This window comes from Sturnus vulgaris, chromosome 2, assembly GCF_052056855.1.
Source record: "Sturnus vulgaris isolate bStuVul1 chromosome 2, bStuVul1.hap1, whole genome shotgun sequence".
In the NCBI taxonomy this organism is placed as follows: domain Eukaryota; kingdom Metazoa; phylum Chordata; class Aves; order Passeriformes; family Sturnidae; genus Sturnus; species Sturnus vulgaris.
Genome location: NC_142244.1, coordinates 43851951 through 43870226, shown reverse-complemented (window position 1 = coordinate 43870226; position 18276 = coordinate 43851951). Strand labels below are relative to the sequence as shown.

The following is an 18276-nucleotide window of genomic DNA, read 5'->3' as shown; positions in this document are numbered from 1 at the left end:
TGGTGCAAGGCCAGGGCTGCCCAGGAAGCCACTCACAGAGCCTGAAGAACTGAGAAGATCCTTGGACATAAAAGCAAGTTATTGTGGGGCCTCTACAGTGGATGCGAATTCCTGAACCATATTCCACCATCAAACAATGAAGGCAATGCAGTCTCAAGTGGAAGGCTCCACATCTTGTAAAAATCAATCTCAGCTTAACATGCTCCATCTGTACAGCTGAAATTAATACCTCAGCTAAGGACCCTGAAATTATTATTATTATTACTCAACTGATTATTTACGTGTTTCTGAGGGAGGTCCAAATACAACAGTTTATCTTTAAAACCTCCAATATTGCAAATAGATAGAAAGAGTTCTATAATTTTCTGTAATTCTGGACTATAATTCTAATTCTGTAAATCTGGAAATAACTACTCAAAGAAAAAGAAAGAAAATTAATCTTCCTTTTTATGAATAAAATACAAAATATGCAAATTATAACTAAAGCTCTGCTTTGGCTCCAGTTATGTGAAACCCATTCTCACTCTCTAGATTCAGTCAGTCATCAGTGTCCCCAACTACAGCTCCTTCAGATGCTTCAGATCCTTCAGCACAACTACTCCTGGGCTAACTTTGCCTTGGTCCAGTCAAAAGAATGTGTGGATTAATATAATCTGCAAGCAGGAGCCTGCTGCTAAACCCACCCCTTTCAGCTGAAGAGATAGTGCAGTAACACTAGCACTAGTAATTAGCAAAACTGCAGCCAGATCACCAGAATAATGCATACCAAAATTAAAATAAAGAACTAGTGGGACAAAGTTTCAGTGTATCAGCTTATGCCTGACTTTTAAAAATCAGTTTAAAGAGCATTTTGAGAGAATAAACTGTTTAAATTTCAGCTTCAATACTTGAAGAAAAACACTTTGTATCGTACAAAATACTTTTAGAGAGTACACTGAAAAATACCAAGGAAAATATATAACACAAGATGGCAGCAAAGCTGAATTTATCAGAAAGCAAAAATATAACAGTGGCAAAAAAAGCCAACCCAAAAACCCAGAAAAACACCTGAGAAAAATCTGAATTAATTTCAGTTAAAGTACTTCTCAGGTGTTCTGGCAGTTGTGCATTGCAGAGGATCTGGCCTTGAGGATTTCCTGGTTAAAAACCCTCTGAGCACTCAGAAAAATAGGAATAGAAAAAAGTATTATGCAAGTCCTAGTTCAGCATATTTAAGCTCTATGCTGATAAATGACACTGAGGATGGTATTCACTTCAATGTACATGTCACTAGCAGTGGAAAAACAGAAATCAGAAAATGCCCTGTGCCCAATGGGCCTGTGCTACTAAGGCATCTCCAGAATCACTTCCATTAGAACAGGCACAGTCATAGCATTGTATGGAAGAGATTTAAAAGCCAAGGTCTTTCACCCTAGACTTATGCTTATAGTGTGGTTTTCTTTTTGCTGGCATTAGAAGCAGCACTGCTGCTAAAAGCAGGCTCAAAATTTTAAATAAATTAATATTAAATAGAAGAAAAAAATTAAAAACAAGAATAGAAAAATCAGACTCTTTTCCTTTCAAAGAAAATTTTCAGAATGTAATTTGAGGTGGTATTCACATATAAAGAGGTAGTTTATCTCATCAAACATCACAAACAATGCCTGATGCTTTCATCTCAACGATTTTTCATTTTAATAAGTGTCTTATAGTTACCTCATTCTGAGTATCTAATTAGTCACATCAGTAAAGACTGGGGTCTGATCTCCATAATACAGAGCTACTCAGCACACCAGAGCCATTACGATTTCCACACAGAACCCGAAACAAAATCCAACTACTTCTTGAGACTTTATTTATTTTTATGTAGAGCTGCTGACCTCAAGACTGCCTGGTCGTTTCATTCTCACAGGAAGAAGACTGTACTTAGGTTTCGGATAGGGGAGGAATTTAACCTTTGGCCTGCAGCACATCAGCCAGAAGTCCCTGTCTCCTTGTTTTCATTTTATTTATAAGAAGATAGCACTTATTCTTCAGATTAAAGTGAACATAGTTAATAATGTAGAAAATGCAAGAAAGGGAAATTCAAATTTAATGTCCACTGTGAAGTCACATGCAATTAGAAGCAGTATTTTTCCATTGGCTGTTCATTTTTTCTTCTCTTTAAATAAACATTTAACTGACCACTCCTCACATTTCAGTTAGTTTACTGCTTATGAACTTTGTGCCCTGATTTTTACAGGACAAGCAAGTCCTGGCATCACCGAAGGACAAAGCAGAACTTTAGGAAGGTGTTTCCATTGTTTTAACAAGCATAACACTCTCAGAAAGCACTGTTGGCTTGGACTAGCTTCTTTAGAATCACAAGAGAAAAGCTGGCAAGACAGATTATTGTCACTTATTTCGCTTTATTGTTTATCCAGCTGTAAATCTGAACACTAATTTGTCCTTCAGAAAAAGTTTAAATTCATTACCTGTACGAAAACCTGAGGCTTTTTCTTGGAAAAAAATCAAGATCTGGGAGGATTGCAAATAGGAGTATGTCAGTTACTCACACTAGTACACTTTAGAAATCTCTTTGATCAATATGCAGTAAACAAAGAGAAACCCAGGGCCTGAGAAGCAGCTGCAAAAGTCTACTCTAAATATTATAATATTCTATTCACTGTATGAGTCACTAGCATCTGTACCTTAAAATCTTTCCTGAGTCTCCTCCAGGAGAGAACACACTCAGCTGTTACTGACTTCCACTGTCCTAGCTGTAACCCACAAGGCAATATTTGCTGGGTTACTTCTCCCACTCTGGTTCTCAGATTGTCTTTATCCTTTGGCATAGAAAAACTGAAAGTCTTGAAAGGATGTCCAACAGATCATTTGCTTTTCAAGTTCTATTCTCATGTCACAAACTGATCCTTCTTTTGCATGGGCATCAGTTTCCTCCTTCATTGCACGAACAGATTTATTTTGTTAAACTTTCCTTCAGCGAGTCTGTTAGCAAGATGTCAGACTGAGAATTATTTGAAGACGTGACACTGTGCTGATAAATCCGAGGCACAGGCAGCACATACACTAGAATGACCCACAACCATCAGAGCTCTAGAGGAGGAGTGTCCATATAGATACACCACCAGGCATCTTCTGCCATATGCACCTTCATGGAGCACACAGAGGAAAATTAATAATATGACAATGCTTTTGATACCGGATTTTAAAGTGTTAGGCTTTGTCCTTATCTAGACCTTTCATCTAGGAACACATGCACATACTTCCAACATCACTTACATAAACAGGAATTTTAGAAAGCCTATTTTGAAGCATTTGGGTTTTCTTTGGTGTGTTTAGTTTGGTTTATTTTAAATCTCATGCTATTGCTAATTTGTATTTTAATTTACTTTTTCACACAAGGCATATTTTGCCTTATGGGTCTTAGCAAATGCTCTGTTGCACGTTGTATGCAACAGACTACAAACAAAAATTAAGAGTTTTGAAGAGTCAAAATTTTCTAACTAACTGATCTTATAATTTAAGTTCCATCTATATCCAGATTGATTATAAATAAATTCACACCCAAAGTCAGAAGTAATGAACTGCAAGGCTTATCATTACCCAGTCACCAGAGTATTTCCTGCACTTTCCCTGGGAACATGAAGTATGTCATACTGGGTTGGAAGGCCTACTGATCTGAGACAGTATGGAAATGGAGACATTTAAAAGTAAATTTTACCGATTTTAACCATGTGCAATTGAACAATATTTTCCAATGTACAAGGTCTTTTCAATACAGAAAGTTTCTATTACATTAAAGAAGCATAAAGACTTCTATACTAGGGTCAGAGCTAGGTCAAGATTGCCAGATTTTTCCAGGATGTGAGAGTTTTGCAGAAGGAGACAGAGAGACACACTCTGGATTAATCTGTGACAGGTAGAAAAATGTTCTTATTTAGGAATCCGAGCAAAGTTTTAGTCTCTAAGATTTGGCAGCTGTATGCCATAAAGATAGGATTTCTGTAAGTACTTCTTGCTGAATCCAGGTTCATTAGTTTGCATCAATGTCAAACATTCACAATACAATACACTCTCATCTTATGGAAAGAAGGCAACTGGGAAGCTCTTCTTGGTGACATGGGGTGTTAGAGATGTAATTCAACCGATTTCACAGTCAAGAGTGCTGCTTCAGTAGTTACAAGGAAGCTGGGAGATGGTGTGGAGAGAAAGTTACACTTGTCATGTTCCCCTCTGACAACCATTGCTCTGCTGTGCTCAGTGTGCTTAATGGGAAGGGACACATGGCACTGGAAGCTCTCTGTCAAGGGCTACAGGTACTAACTACATCAGGCAACTGGCAAGCTGGGCCTGTCTGCATGACATGAACAGTGGTGATACAGCTGCTAGGGCATGGAAATAGGCCAGCATATCACACTGAAGCTGCTTTTGGTACGGACTGACACAGAAGAGAGTTAAGGGTGGGGGATGGAAACACCATCCAGAAGGAAATCCCAGACTTAAATATGGACATTGAAGCACAACTTTATCTTACTCTTTAGTGGCATGCCAACACATGCTTTCCTTTATGTGCAAAGTAAACTAAATGCAGATGACCCCACCAACAAAAAAAAAATAAACTTACCTATCCTACAGAAAAATTGATTTTTCATTTTACTTCATGTGCAACTCAGAACAATTTCTGTGTATACTGCCTACTCAAAATGCTTAAATTTAAAAACTGGCTCAAAATTTATCCATTAATTCATGGTATTAGGAAACATCGATTATGTGTTGCACAGACACAACATTACATGATGTCCCATTAAAATGTTACACACACTTCAAGTCATCAGACATTTCACTTCACAGTAGATACAAAACTCTTACATAATCCTTCAATAAACATGGAAAGTGCCCAAGCCAAGATCTTAATGTCTGTCTATATACAAAGAACCTGCATTCAAAACTTTAAAAGGGAGCAAAAAATTGATATTTTGAATTCAATTTTCAGCTTTAAATGCATGCCTTCTAAAGAAAATAAAACACAAAACTTACAGGTTCTACAAATTCAAATTTCTTTTTCTCTTGTACTTCTTGGATTTTAAAAACATATTCTAATGATGCTTCATAAAAGTTCTGATGTTCTCTGTCAATCTGTGTATCTGCCTAAAAGACAAAATTAAATAGAGACAACATCAGTTTAGTCTCGTTGTTGCTTTAAAAACAGGTTATATCACTAACCAACAGATCTTCTACAAAATTAATTTCAAAGTTTCGTAGAGTTCACTTTTCTGTCTGAAAATTAGAATATCTACTTAAAAAAACTAAATGTAAGTTTAAGAAGCTAACATTACACATTTCAGCCTATGCCTTTTACTCGCTCTTTTTTGGTTTCTTCTTTCTTTTTGCTCTTTAATATTTTAGTTTTTAGGAGAGCCTGGAGGGAAAGAAAGGTGGCAGCAGGTACTTGGCATATGTAAGTTTAGAAAAGGAAATAGAAATGAGCAGTGTAGGAATCAAGGATGGACAAGAATATAATTATTTCTATTGAAATATTTAAGTATCATATGCACTGAAATGGTATCTATTCCTCAGGTTCAAATACCTTCCCAAAACCTTATTTTCTTTCTTAAATAGGCTGTCTTTAGCAATGACATCTTGCAACTTATTATTTTACAGTATGAGTCATATGTTCTTGGAATGTAAACATATTTAAGTCCCTAACCTCATAAATCAAATATATTTCAAGTTTTAATTTTCAAGTGACAGAACTACAAGGCAATACTTGTCAGAAATGCCTGACTAATACCACCCTACATAGAGATCCACTATCAGTACAGTGTCTTCTGCCTAAATAGCTAAAGAATTAACTCTTATCAGCTGATAAAGAGTAATAGGCTTTTATTCTCAATTTAAACAAGCCACAGGAGAGGGAACTAACAGACAAGCAGTGTAGCACGTAGATAATGTTTAAAGAAGACATGCAGATTCCATTTCAATTTATCCTTCTTCGTAACAAATCATTTTCTCAAGCAAATCCCTTTTGGGCTGTACAAGTTAGATTTTGCTCTTTGGTCAAAATATTACCACACATTAACAACATGAATAAGATCACCTATTTTTGATGCATGTTAGTTAAAATACAGAAGGATACTTCTGTATATTCTCTAGTTTAATTCTGGCATTAAAAGTAACAAATGCTGGGAAATTGGGAAAGCTTGATGTTGTCTTCCCTTGACAGCAAACTATAAACCAGCAAACACATAATAAAAGAGATTTAGTACTTTTAACAGAACAAAAGCAAAAAGTCAGTGTTATCCTTCAGGCAGGATCTGGCCATCAATAGCACCATATATAATTAAGATTGCTTCTCTACTCAAGGACAAGCTACTATTGTGATTTGGCTGTCCAGGCTCGTAACAATATTGATCCACCTCCCTAGCCCAGTGTTCTAACGTTACTTCAACACATAAGCCTTAAGGATATGCTTCAAATCATTCAGTACCAGCATTTCCTTCCCATGTCCATTAAAAAAAATAAATCAGTAAATGAATACTATGAAGCTGAAATCAAGCACTCAAAATTCCAATAATGAACTGCTCTACCTCAAAATTAACTCTGCCATTTGCCATTTGTATAGTGTGTTTCACTACTCCTTTCCCTGATAGTCTGTTAATAGTTTTATTCCACAAAAATAATCTATCTCAAAGACAGTGATGCATAGCTGAGCAGAAGCAGTTGCCATCACTTTGGGACATGATCCAGCAATGCCTTGCTCACAAAAATGCCATCAATAAGCACTTGAAACAGACCTCAGCTCTCTCATTTAATCGTACGTAAATAATGAGTCATAGTTTTAGAAATTGTCTCTTTTAGGCTTTGCCTCAGAAAAAGTATTTAAACACCTAATTAAATCCATCCCTAGTCTGAACAGCATTTAAGCAAATTGCAGTTGTAATGATACAACAACCAAGTGCCATCTCAAATATGGTTTAGGGCCATAATCACTACCAGTGAACAGGGACTAACTCAGAATTCCCCAAATATATATTCTGTAGAAGCTTAAGAATTTGTGTTGACACCAAAGGATTCAGATTTGTAAGAATCACTTCATAAGTGATCTTAAAGTTTCAAAAGCTGAACGTATTTCCATGTTCTTCTATGACTTCAAACTGCATGTAAAAAATAAAGAGATCTGATAGATATGATTTTGAGTCTCTACCTGTATGATATATAGTTATAGTGAGTAATATTTTCATTGATGTAGGCTATCACCTCAATATATACACCAGAACTTCACATAAGCTTAGAGACTGATTCTGGAACAGATTTCAGAGAAACGAAATCAGAAGTTTATTAGATTTCTCACATCACTCAATTCTGCCCATTTTCTCCTCCACTGTTGGCTCCTGTAGGCAGTGAAAAGATGCTACTATGAAGTTTCTTTTTGATGCTAAAGGAAAAAAGCCAGTCACCTGTGTAAACTGCACCAGCAGTCTTCCAGGCTCTTAAAACATCCACCATATTTCAGTTAGGTGAATATATGCAAACTGCTCTCTACAGAATATGTTTCAACCATCGAACTTCAGATGCCTAATTAAGGTGGTCTCAATGGCACTCAAGTAGGATATGTAAAATAACCCAACAGAGTATAAGATCTTTGCTCATTCCAGTACTCTTTAACCTACATAATGTGATGAGGTATCAAGAAACCTCATACATTCAAGAGAACCATATTTTTCCCATGTAGCAGTCAACAAATGCTATTTCCACCTCCCTGAATGCATGATGCTGGCTTGAGGCATGGACTTCCCATCTCCTGCCCGGGGTACCAAAGCCCCAGCTGCCAGCACTGCTTGGCTCTTTGCTCGTGCCCTGCTGTGCTGTGGGCTGCTCCAAAACACTCCATCCTGGACATGTGGGCCATAAATGGGGCTCACCCAAACCACTCGGGATGCAAGTCAACAGCTATCTTGGATTTCAGTCAGGAATGCAGCTTTGCCTCCTTTTACTTACAATACAGACACAGGCCAGAAGTCTCTCAGGTTAACAATTTTGGTACTGATTTGACACTGAGCCTTCTATTTATGGTGGGTCTATGTTGCTGATTCAGCACATCTACAGCTATAGAAAACCAGGGAAGAGAGAAATGCCAAGTTATGCCTTTTATCCTTTACAGGGGAGGGATCCAGAAATCAGAAAACCTCAGCCTCAGTTACAAAATTTTAAATCCAGATATGTCACTTAAGGACACACTGGAAAAAATTATTCTGGTTTTCCATTAGTTTATAGATGTGAGCCAAATCCATTGTTATTCTACCATAGTTTATTAGATTCACAGTTGTTACTTTGCACTTCAGCTGCTGCTTTTAGACTGTAATTATTCTCATGCCTCAAGAGTAAAATATTTTATTTCTTTTATTTTGCTTGTATTCTAGAGCAAATTAGTGTTTAAGTTTGCTTTTCCAAAATTTGGTAAGAATTTCTTTTTTTTTAAGCCGGGGCTTAGCCTCTAACAGAACTGCGTTTTCATCAATACGTAAGATATTTGGGAAAAGTGAAAGCTCTGACATACAAGTGGAACAGTTAACCATTCCTACATAACTAAGGTCTTATCTAGACTGATTATTATATAGACAGCAACAGCAATTCCAGCATATAGACATTTTTAGAAGTTATTAATTTCTAAGATTTATTTTATTTAAATTATAATATTCAAGTATTTATTTCAATGTTTACTATTGGTAAACGTGAAAAAAAAATCCTACAATGTGACTGAGTGATGGTCACACCTTTGGTGTAAATTCCATCTGCAAATCAACCTCCATAATTTAAGAGCCACCATGATAACAGTAATCCCATCAAAATAATTTTAAACTACTTTTGGCACAATTCCCAAAGTGTCATTGATATCATATTGTTTGGTTTATTGTAATTTGCTTCAAAGACAAGTCATATTAATTTCTACCAGCATACTGAAAACCCCTGGGATACTCCTGTTAAACTAGAAGTCTTAATGTTGTATTTTTTTAACAGAAAATAATTAGCAGTACAGACTCTTCAAAGCTGAAGTTATAGATACCATTTCAGGGCAATTTCAGGTGCTGCAATCTCAGAAAAAGATGAAAAAGAGGAAGAAGAAGCAAAAAGAAGCATCACTGAAGTGATCTCAGTTCAGTCTCCTGGATTAGAATTTATGTGAAAGAGAAGTGCAATTTCATCAGTTAATATATTAAATAGCAAACCTAAAAGCAATTAACTAATTGGCTTTCTAATATTATACATATAAAACTCACATTTTTATTGTACTAATATAATTCCATTGTTGCAACCAATAAACATTAGCTGTACTTGAAATATATAAAGTTGCAAACAAAGAATATTGCTTTGTTCAAATATTTAACTCCTATTTGGGTCTTATTCATCCCAGTTAAGAATTTATAGTCACAACAAGCATAACTACCAGAAAACATCACAATTTTACATTAATAAAATACAGCATGTCTTGAAGAGAGCTAGTTTGTTATCATGATTTCTATGCAAATGTGAAATTAGGTAAGTGTGTTCAGTTCTTACATCTTGCAAATGAGATTCTTTCTTCTTGGCTGACAAATTTAAGTGCTTCTCTAAGATGGAATAATATTTCTCACTTTCCTTGTCAAACTTCTTCTTCCCATCCTGAAAAACAAAACATTCCCAAGTAAAGTATTTGACTAAATATCACAGCTAACTTGAATTTAAAAAATAACAGGTGCCAAAATATGCCTCCTTATAAAACCACTTTCGTTGGTTCCAGTATTTTTAGGGTTTAATTCTGAATTTGACCTAAAGACAGTAGGAGAACTGCTTCACTTATTAAAAGCAATAGTAAGTAGGATTTTTTCCATAAATAACAAACCCACAGAACAGACTTGCATGATTTCCCATAGTAAATATACGCAAAATTTTATGTAAGTGATATATTTTTAAGGAGACACTTAATACAAAATAATCTTCCCCAAGTTTTCAAAGTGTACCTAACTGCCACACTGTTTTTACAAAAAAAACCCCAAACAACCAAAAAACCAAGAACATAAAAAACCCAAACAAACAGGCAAACAACAAAAAACCTCACACCCCTCCCAACAAGCGACCCCCCCCCTCCAAAAAACAAACAAACAAAAAATAAAACCCACCAAAAAAACCCCTCACTGTGGAGGATGTAGGTGAGTGTAGAAAATGTGACAAAGATATGGGCCTATTCTTTGCATTTAAGACTAATACGTTTTATTTTCCACCCACACTCCTAAAATATGAGGATGATGGAAAAGCATATGTGTGGTTGCAAAAGGAAATTGGTCCAGAAGTCTGTTTCCAATAATATTTTGATGTGTCTGAATATTTAAGCTTGTCTCATTTAAAAGTTATCCTGCTTTTTTCCTTTCCCGCTCTTCTTTGTTTTTCTCATCACGTGCAGCCAATCTTCACATTTCTACCATAAAACTATTCTGCTACATAATACAAAAGAAAGCTACTACTTTGAGTAAATTAAGAAACATCTTATTTTCTGCAAAAAATTCAGAATTCATACTTCAAAACTTTTAAAACTTGCTGTTCTGAAATTTAAATCTGAAATTTAAGAAGATAAGTTTCTCAAAAGCTTTTCCATCCTTCAAGAAGTGTCAATTTTCAAGAAATAAAAGAAAAAAGTTGATATCCCATCAGAATATTGTTAATGATAGATCTATAATTTTAACGATTAAATTATATATTTCTGCCAGTAATTTTTATAATCTTAGTTAAGTCCTAATGATTAACAAGTTGAATATTTTGAGAAAACAAAAACAGGCTTCAAGACAGGCACTCCTACTTACACATGTGCAAAAACTATTAATGATAGAAAACTAATTACTGGACATTGTGCAGTAACATCAGGTCATTTTAAGAACTGTAGTGATTCTCTTCCTGACCTCTTTCTCCCTAGACATTTTTATATACAAAAACAAATAACTAGCTTGCATTGTAGCACCACCCTGTTTTCCTTATTCACATCATGGGAAAGTCAGGTCAGTCAGAGAAATAAGAAATAGGAGGAAGATTTTAATGACATGAATTATAACTTATCAACCAGCTGTAACAAAAACCACTTACTGATTAGCTCCAGTGACTAAAGTTTACAACAGTAATTATTAGATTATAAAACACATAATATACTTTCTATCCTGCAAAAAGTTCATATATATTTAGTATGAAAAATATGCACAGTTTAATGTTCTTACTACTTCACAACAGAGATATCTTCAAAATACATCAGAAAGAAAAGAAGACTCTTGACCCAACAAAATATTAAATAACAGTACAGAATAACAACTAGTGTCTTCTATATTTAATTACGGAGAAGCAGGTACCAGGACAAAATTTAAAAAAGGAAAAGTAAAAGATTGTATTTTGTTTAACAAGTGAAAAGAAGCTATAAGAATTATCTCCCAAAATCTTTCCCAACACATTCTTAAAAGATAGAAGGCAGAAGGCCAGACAAATAACTTGTAAGTCAAGAAATCAACCTCTGTGGGACTGAAATCATAGGTGAGTTCCACAGCCACAGTTTTGCTGGAGAATACTCAAGTGCCAGGTCCTCATGATGAAGCAAGAGCAACCTGTGTATCTCAACAGCACCTTTGGTCACAAAGAGAAATTCAGTTCAGTTGATCACTGAATAAAGGGTGCAGTTAGTTACATACTCTCTTATCTTCTGAGACAATGATGTTATGTGCTGGACTAGAAATATGAACCACACTGTTTTAAAATCCAAGTGACAAAGGTGTCAAAGTCATCAACTTCAGGAAATACTCAAGTGTAAACTTGATGCAATGAAAAAGTCAAGAGAATGATTTCTTAGGTTTTTTCTTCCCCATGAAATTGTAAAGTGGGAAAGGAGTCTGCCTGATTGCAGTGTTTTAGCCTTTGGTCACAAGCTACTGGAGTTCAGTGGTGGATATCCTGTCCACTAGACCACCTGCCTCAGAAGGTATCTTGACATAGCCTTTGACACTGAGGCCTGGGTGCTGAGAGCACATACTGTGCATTTGGACTTGATATTGTGCTCGCCTCTGCTGTCTCAGACATCAGACCAAAGGAATGACCAAAGGAAGGAGCCATGGGCACAGCTCCTGCAGGATTAGCTGGACTGGGATTACCCAGCCCAGCCAGTCCTTCCTTCCTTCCTTCCTTGCTCCCTCCCTCCATCCCTCCCTCCCTCATAGATTTATGATATGAACAGTAGGTATTCATCTTGCCTTGTGAACTATTGTCTCAGAACCAAGGTGATCAATACATAATGAATAACCCAAAGTCTGGTTAGCCACTTGAGCTCATAACTTGACACTAACATAACTTTTACTAACAAGAGCTGGAAGAGCCTGAAGTCTCAGCTACCTGGTGAGAGTCAAGGAAAAAGGTGTGACAACAGGACTTTGCCATCTGAAATACCTACATACAACACATCAAATACATGTCAATGCCAAGAGGGGACCATTGATACACCTAATGTGGCTCCCATTGCACTGAATCCAATTGCTTTTATTTTCTCCTATGATCTATAACAAAACCTGTGAATTACCTATCACATCTTCTCTTTATATGTGAAAGGAAAAAAAATCACATCTAAAGAGATAAGCCCCCTTGCCTGCCAAGAACAAGAAAAAAATAAGTTCAAATAAACTAATTGTGGTTTTAAGACATATCTTATGTGAAGCTTCATAAAGATCTCCATTGCACCACCCATAAGGAAACATGGAATTTGAAAGCTCTCATGGCCTTCTGTCAGCCCTCTCCCAGACTGCACCTCTACACTGCCACAGATCTGCTCAGCCACTGCCTCCATAATTTTCTATACCAGTTACGTTAAAGAGAGAACTACAAATTGGAGCTCGCCTCTCACCAGGACAACTTCTGGCCCAAGTGCAGTGTTTTCAGAGACAGCACATCTGATCAACTTCTTCCTCCTTTTCCAGATTTTAACTTAACAAGACCTTATTCCTTCAAAGGTAGAAGTTGACAAAGTAAAAAGACTAACAAAAGTAAACTGGGAATAAAGATCTCTTGGCAATTTAGACTGCATTAGTGTCTATAAACAGTGATACTCCTGGGAAAAAGTTTGCAGCAGGACAATGTTTCTGGCATTGCTCTGATTACTCAGACATGTTTCTGGGAAAAGTATAAAAGATACTGGCCCCAACAGGTGAGTGAGATTCCTTTGCTTGGAAGGTCCTACACTGTGCCAGTAAAAACCACATATTTGGATGTATTGAAGCCTCTGAAATCTGTTTACTTAATAAAAATTAACGAAAAAAGATACACTCAGAAGCAGGTGATTCATATTCTGGATGAGAAGAGACACTTCTGTTTATGCCAAAATTGCTCTTGTCTCACACACTCAGTCAGTGACTCAGAGCACACAGGCGCATCCTAAGTGGAGTTACAGACTCCTTCCAACTTTAGCCTGTTCTTCTGCAGCCCTCAAAACACTCTTACACACAGCCATTGCCCAGATGAATTATCTGTGTCCTGGTCCCAGCAATCTGTGCCCATAAGACTGAGAAATCTACTTTTCCACATACTAGGAGGGTTTCAAAGAAAGTTGCCGTGCAAAACTATCTCCTCAAAGTTTAGGAGACAGATGATTGCTTTTGCCCAGATTCCACATTGGATCAAACCTCAAGGAGAAGAGATGTGGTTGGATAAGAAAGCTTGTGCTGCTCTGTTACCAGAACAGACTGCACCAGCCATGACACAAAGCTTAAGGCACGTGGCAATAAGGAAGATACTAATTCCTGACCTCTGTACTGTCTCTTATTCTCTTCAGACTCCAGCTTTCTTTCATCCTTGCATATCTTTCCAGCAAGTAAACCTCATCCTTTCCCTTTGCCCTGGCAAAGTATCAACCATCTCTTTCAAAATATCAGCTAGAACGTATGAAAAAAACTCCCACCCAAAATCCATGTGAGATATTAGGTGGGTGCAATAAAAAAATCTAAGCAGAGAAAAAAAGAAATTACATAATATTAATCCTTGATATGTTTTATGCTGATGTATAAGTCATCAACACCTTTTGTCTAGACTGAGTCCTGCAGACTCTAAACACTGTAAATGTCTCTGTATAGTTGTTTAACCATTCTCAGGTGTGTCAAGCCTTAAATCAGCTCAAAAATATTTACAATTTGAAATGCTTCAAATTTCTAGGAGCCCCATTAGGAAAGCCCTTAACCACACACTCGGCTTACAGATTTTAATGGAGCCTTACTAACTGCCAGTATCCTCTTGAGAGACCTAAGTCATGTAATACTGGATCCAGGTTTAATTCCTGGTTTTATTCTCTCTGCTCAGATTTCCTGCATAGTTTTATTTCAAAACTGATCAGACAACCTCAAAAAAAGAAAAAAATCACCTTTTCAGAAATAAATTTTGCTTGAGATACTTCTAATTATAGGCATGCCAATTAGAAGTTTAACTCAAAAGGTGTTCTTGTATTCCTTGTTGTACAAATATTTATGGCTGTGAAAAGTCCAGACATCAATTGCTGAGAAGTTTATTAAAAAGTTGACTCAAGTGAGTCAGATAGTTTTTCTCCTGTTCAGAAAGATTTTGATTCCATGCTGTAACTAATCATATACGTGCTACAAATCATTGGCATGATTTCTACAAATTTTACCCACTAGCTGCATATTTAGATATAAAGCAGAAATAGTTGTTATATTTTGAAGCTGACTTTCCTTTTCCAGAGGAAACATCAAGAAATCTGGTATTTTTATAATGGTCTACCACTACTTTGTGTCCAGTATTTAATGTCAAAATTGTTACATATATCTTCAGAATTATTACATAAATTATTCCTCTGTATTTTTACAAAAAGAGCCTCTGCCATCCTTCTCATCCACCTCCCTTTTTTTTAGTTGCAATAACTTTTGTTGTTATATTTATCTATTAGCTACATCTTGTATCTGGTCACAAAGAAATTTTTTAACTCTTTGTTTGTTGCAAAATTAATATTTTCACATTTTAACAGCTAATCCTTTAAAAACCCCACCAAAACATTATCCTTGTTGAAACCATAAAACAAACATGTTTTGCAAGAAATTATTTTGAAAGGATCAAGAAAGGAAATTAAACCAAAAATCATTGCAAAGAAACTGGAAAAAAAAGATGTCAATACCTTGAAAAGAGGAGAATACCTTAGTTAGAAAGCAAGCGAAACATAGCCATGATGATTTCTTTCTTGCCCTTACCCAAAATTAGTACATATTTTTTTCACCAACTCCAACTGAGTCGTAGAAACTGGCACAGGAACACAGCAGTAAGACTTGAATATAGATCAAGTGAGACACATTGTCAGTTGAAGAACCTGAAGGCAACAGTGAACTCCGCACAGATCAATAAAGACACATCCCTCTCCTTTGTCTTTGACAACAACTGCAAGAACATTGATTTTTGCAACAACAGGCTGGAGATGGTTCATTGCTAGAATGTTAGACTTCAGAAATATTTTTTTGAAGCCACCTTTTCATTACCTCCCAAACAAAAATTCAAATTGTATTTCTACGAAGTTGGTGGGATTTTGTTTGGAGTTGTAAGTTTGGAGACCATGTCTTACTAAGTAGCAGGACAAACAAAAGTAGAACTGTAGTCTAGAAAATAAACTAAGCTTAGTTTTGGAAAGACTGATTTGAGCTAAGATCCTATGGACTTCTTGGAAAATGTAAAATCTCAGAGTCTCACAACTCCTTTGAGGAGAAAAAACGTAAATTCACCTTCCATTTTATGTTGCCTGAGGTTTTGTTGAGCATTCTCATGGAAGTAGTTGGTGAGTTGCTGGGTTTTGGTTGGTTTTAATAATATTGAAATTATCACTGTCATCTGAGACCCCAGGGCGCATTTTCATAGATGTCTGGATGGGAAGAATTTCTTTCTAGTAGAAATTTTGATTTCTTATGTGAATGCTAAGGGTTCAAGACAAAGTTGAAAGAAGTCACAAGCTTTTTTTCCAGAAGAAAAAGTGAAAAGGTAATATAAAAGTTCTTCCCTCCTCTTCTTCCTCCAAAACAGAATTTAATGTATTGTTAGGCTATAGGGTTCCCCAAATCCCTAAGAAAGTCAGGAAGGTTAAAGGACATGGTTTATGTATGGTCAGCAAGTAACATAAAGCGAAGCAAATTTGTACCATAGTTCATAAAGAAATCCTTGTTGATCGACATAAAATAGTGTTAATATAGTCATAAATTATGTCTTATGTTCCTCATAACTGCTAGTGAAAACACTTCCAAATTGAAGCAGAATGCATCATGTAGAAAATTAAATGTCCAAATGACTATAAATCTTAAAACCAATTCTTTACTAAAAAAGAACAACCATATGCAAACCATGATGATCCAGAAAACAATATCGTATAAGACACAAATAATTATAATAAAAAGAACATATTGCAACTATGAAGTATAATAAGGCAATAAACTGGAAATACAAGACTGTTTAGCAGCATTAAAGCTATGAAGACAGATATTAGAAACTGGCAGTTTAAAAAATAACTTCAATTAAAATCAGGTAAGAATACATAAAACTGAAATATACTTGAAACAACCCAAAACTAATTTAAGTTTAACTGGAGTTCACATCTGTGTAAAATACTGAATAACCTTGCAAGAGATAATTTACTTTCAGGTTCATAAACTTCTGAAGAAAATTTTCTTTTCCCTCTGTAATACCCTTAGAAATCCAAGTATCAGGTACTTTCAAAACTGTATCCTGGAAGAGGATAATCCTACAGCCATTTGCTAATAATTCCCTATGTAATTCTATCAGATGTTTTTAAATTAAAAAGAAGATACTATTAAATGAAAAAATGTGTTTGTAAGATGTCATTTGTTTTTCTTCAAAAAATTTCCTCTTGAAATGGAAACAAAAATATTGGAAGCTCCCAGCATTGCTGTGAAAAGACGTGCAGATCTGCCAGTACAGTCAGGTCACAAAGCAGGACATATTAGACTCCCTGTTATTCAGCTGCGAAGCTGTCTCGAGTTTATTTGGCATTTGCCGATTCCAGGAGTAGCTGCTCTGTGTCTGGGAATCTGCTAAATCCCTGCCCAAACAGCAGGACTGGTAAGTCTACACACGTAATCTAGTTTTATTGCTTTACTGTCTACTAAATATGAAGTATTTTTGCTGGAATAGCTTACTTAGGATATTATCAAGTTACTTCTTAAGTAATATGGAGAAGCCTCCTAGAACAGCAGAAATTGACTTACTTTTCCCTGCATCAGGTTTAGGACACCTTTCTTAAATTTAAAATATTTTATCATAACAGGAAAGGTCTTATTCCTGGATAAAACCTTGTGACTTTAAATGATTTCGAAAAGAAAGTTAGCCACACTCCTTAGGAACTCATGAAGAGGCCATTTCATCTGCACAGTTAGCAAGATCTTTGCTTTGTGCACTTAGAGCAAAGATAAAAAAAGCTGCAAAGAACATAATGTCATTCAAATAAAGCAATTCCAACAGACCAGCTTAAGAATTCACGTACTCACTGCTTTATTTTAAAAGCTGCAGACAAAAATATCTCTTTCTTAACTAGTAATTTCTTTTTTTGACCACTCTTTGGGAATCTCTCATCTTTGCCAACCAATCAGCCAACATCACTGATCTCAGCATGCCAGCAGCACATTCAGCACCGCTCATGGTCCAGGACATCTCCGACGTCATCGCAACAGGACTGTGATGCTGACCCGAGGAAGAACTTGAGGCGTGTTATGAGAAATTTTTTAGATTAACACACACAACTGGAAACTGTGTTGTTTACAGATATTTTTTGGGGAAAAAAAAAAAGAAACAGTCTGAGGTCAATGTCAGAAGTAATTTTGTTTTGTTTTGTTTTGAAAGCATCTATTTTCAGAGTCCCTTTTACAACACTGATAAAAGAACACAAACTATCACTTTGGGGTGAAAAGTTATGCCTCCCCAGTGGTGCTGTTAAGCTTACCCAGTGGTCTCAGATTACTTCTTGGGGGAGGGTGTTTAATCTTCTCATCAAGACAAGAATCTGAGACCATCCCTTCTTGGCAAACTCCACAGGAACAAATGGTTCTGTGGTAGGTACTATAACCTGACAGGTCCTAAAATAACAAAACTGCTTTATTTGGTGGAAAAATGGATCTCTTGATGCTCCCATATCGACCAAGACACAATAAAGTTTCAAGTAATGATGTCCATTTATGTTACAGTACAGAAGGGATACTTCCCAGATACTATCACCCACTTCACTTTGGAATATAGCTATTTCAGAGT

At 36.0% G+C, this 18276-nt stretch overlaps 1 protein-coding gene across 1 annotated transcript in view; it reads right to left on the bottom strand.

The window, feature by feature from the left end:
- ARHGAP42 (Rho GTPase activating protein 42) overlaps positions 1–18276 on the bottom strand; it is a 140790-nt gene that overhangs the window by 35567 nt on the left and 86947 nt on the right. Inside the window, exons 5-6 of the mRNA XM_014886584.2 lie at positions 9541–9642; positions 5020–5130 (exon numbers count right to left, since the gene is read on the bottom strand). Coding sequence (XP_014742070.1) covers positions 5020–5130; positions 9541–9642 — 213 coding nt within the window. The remainder of the gene's footprint in view (positions 1–5019; positions 5131–9540; positions 9643–18276) is intronic.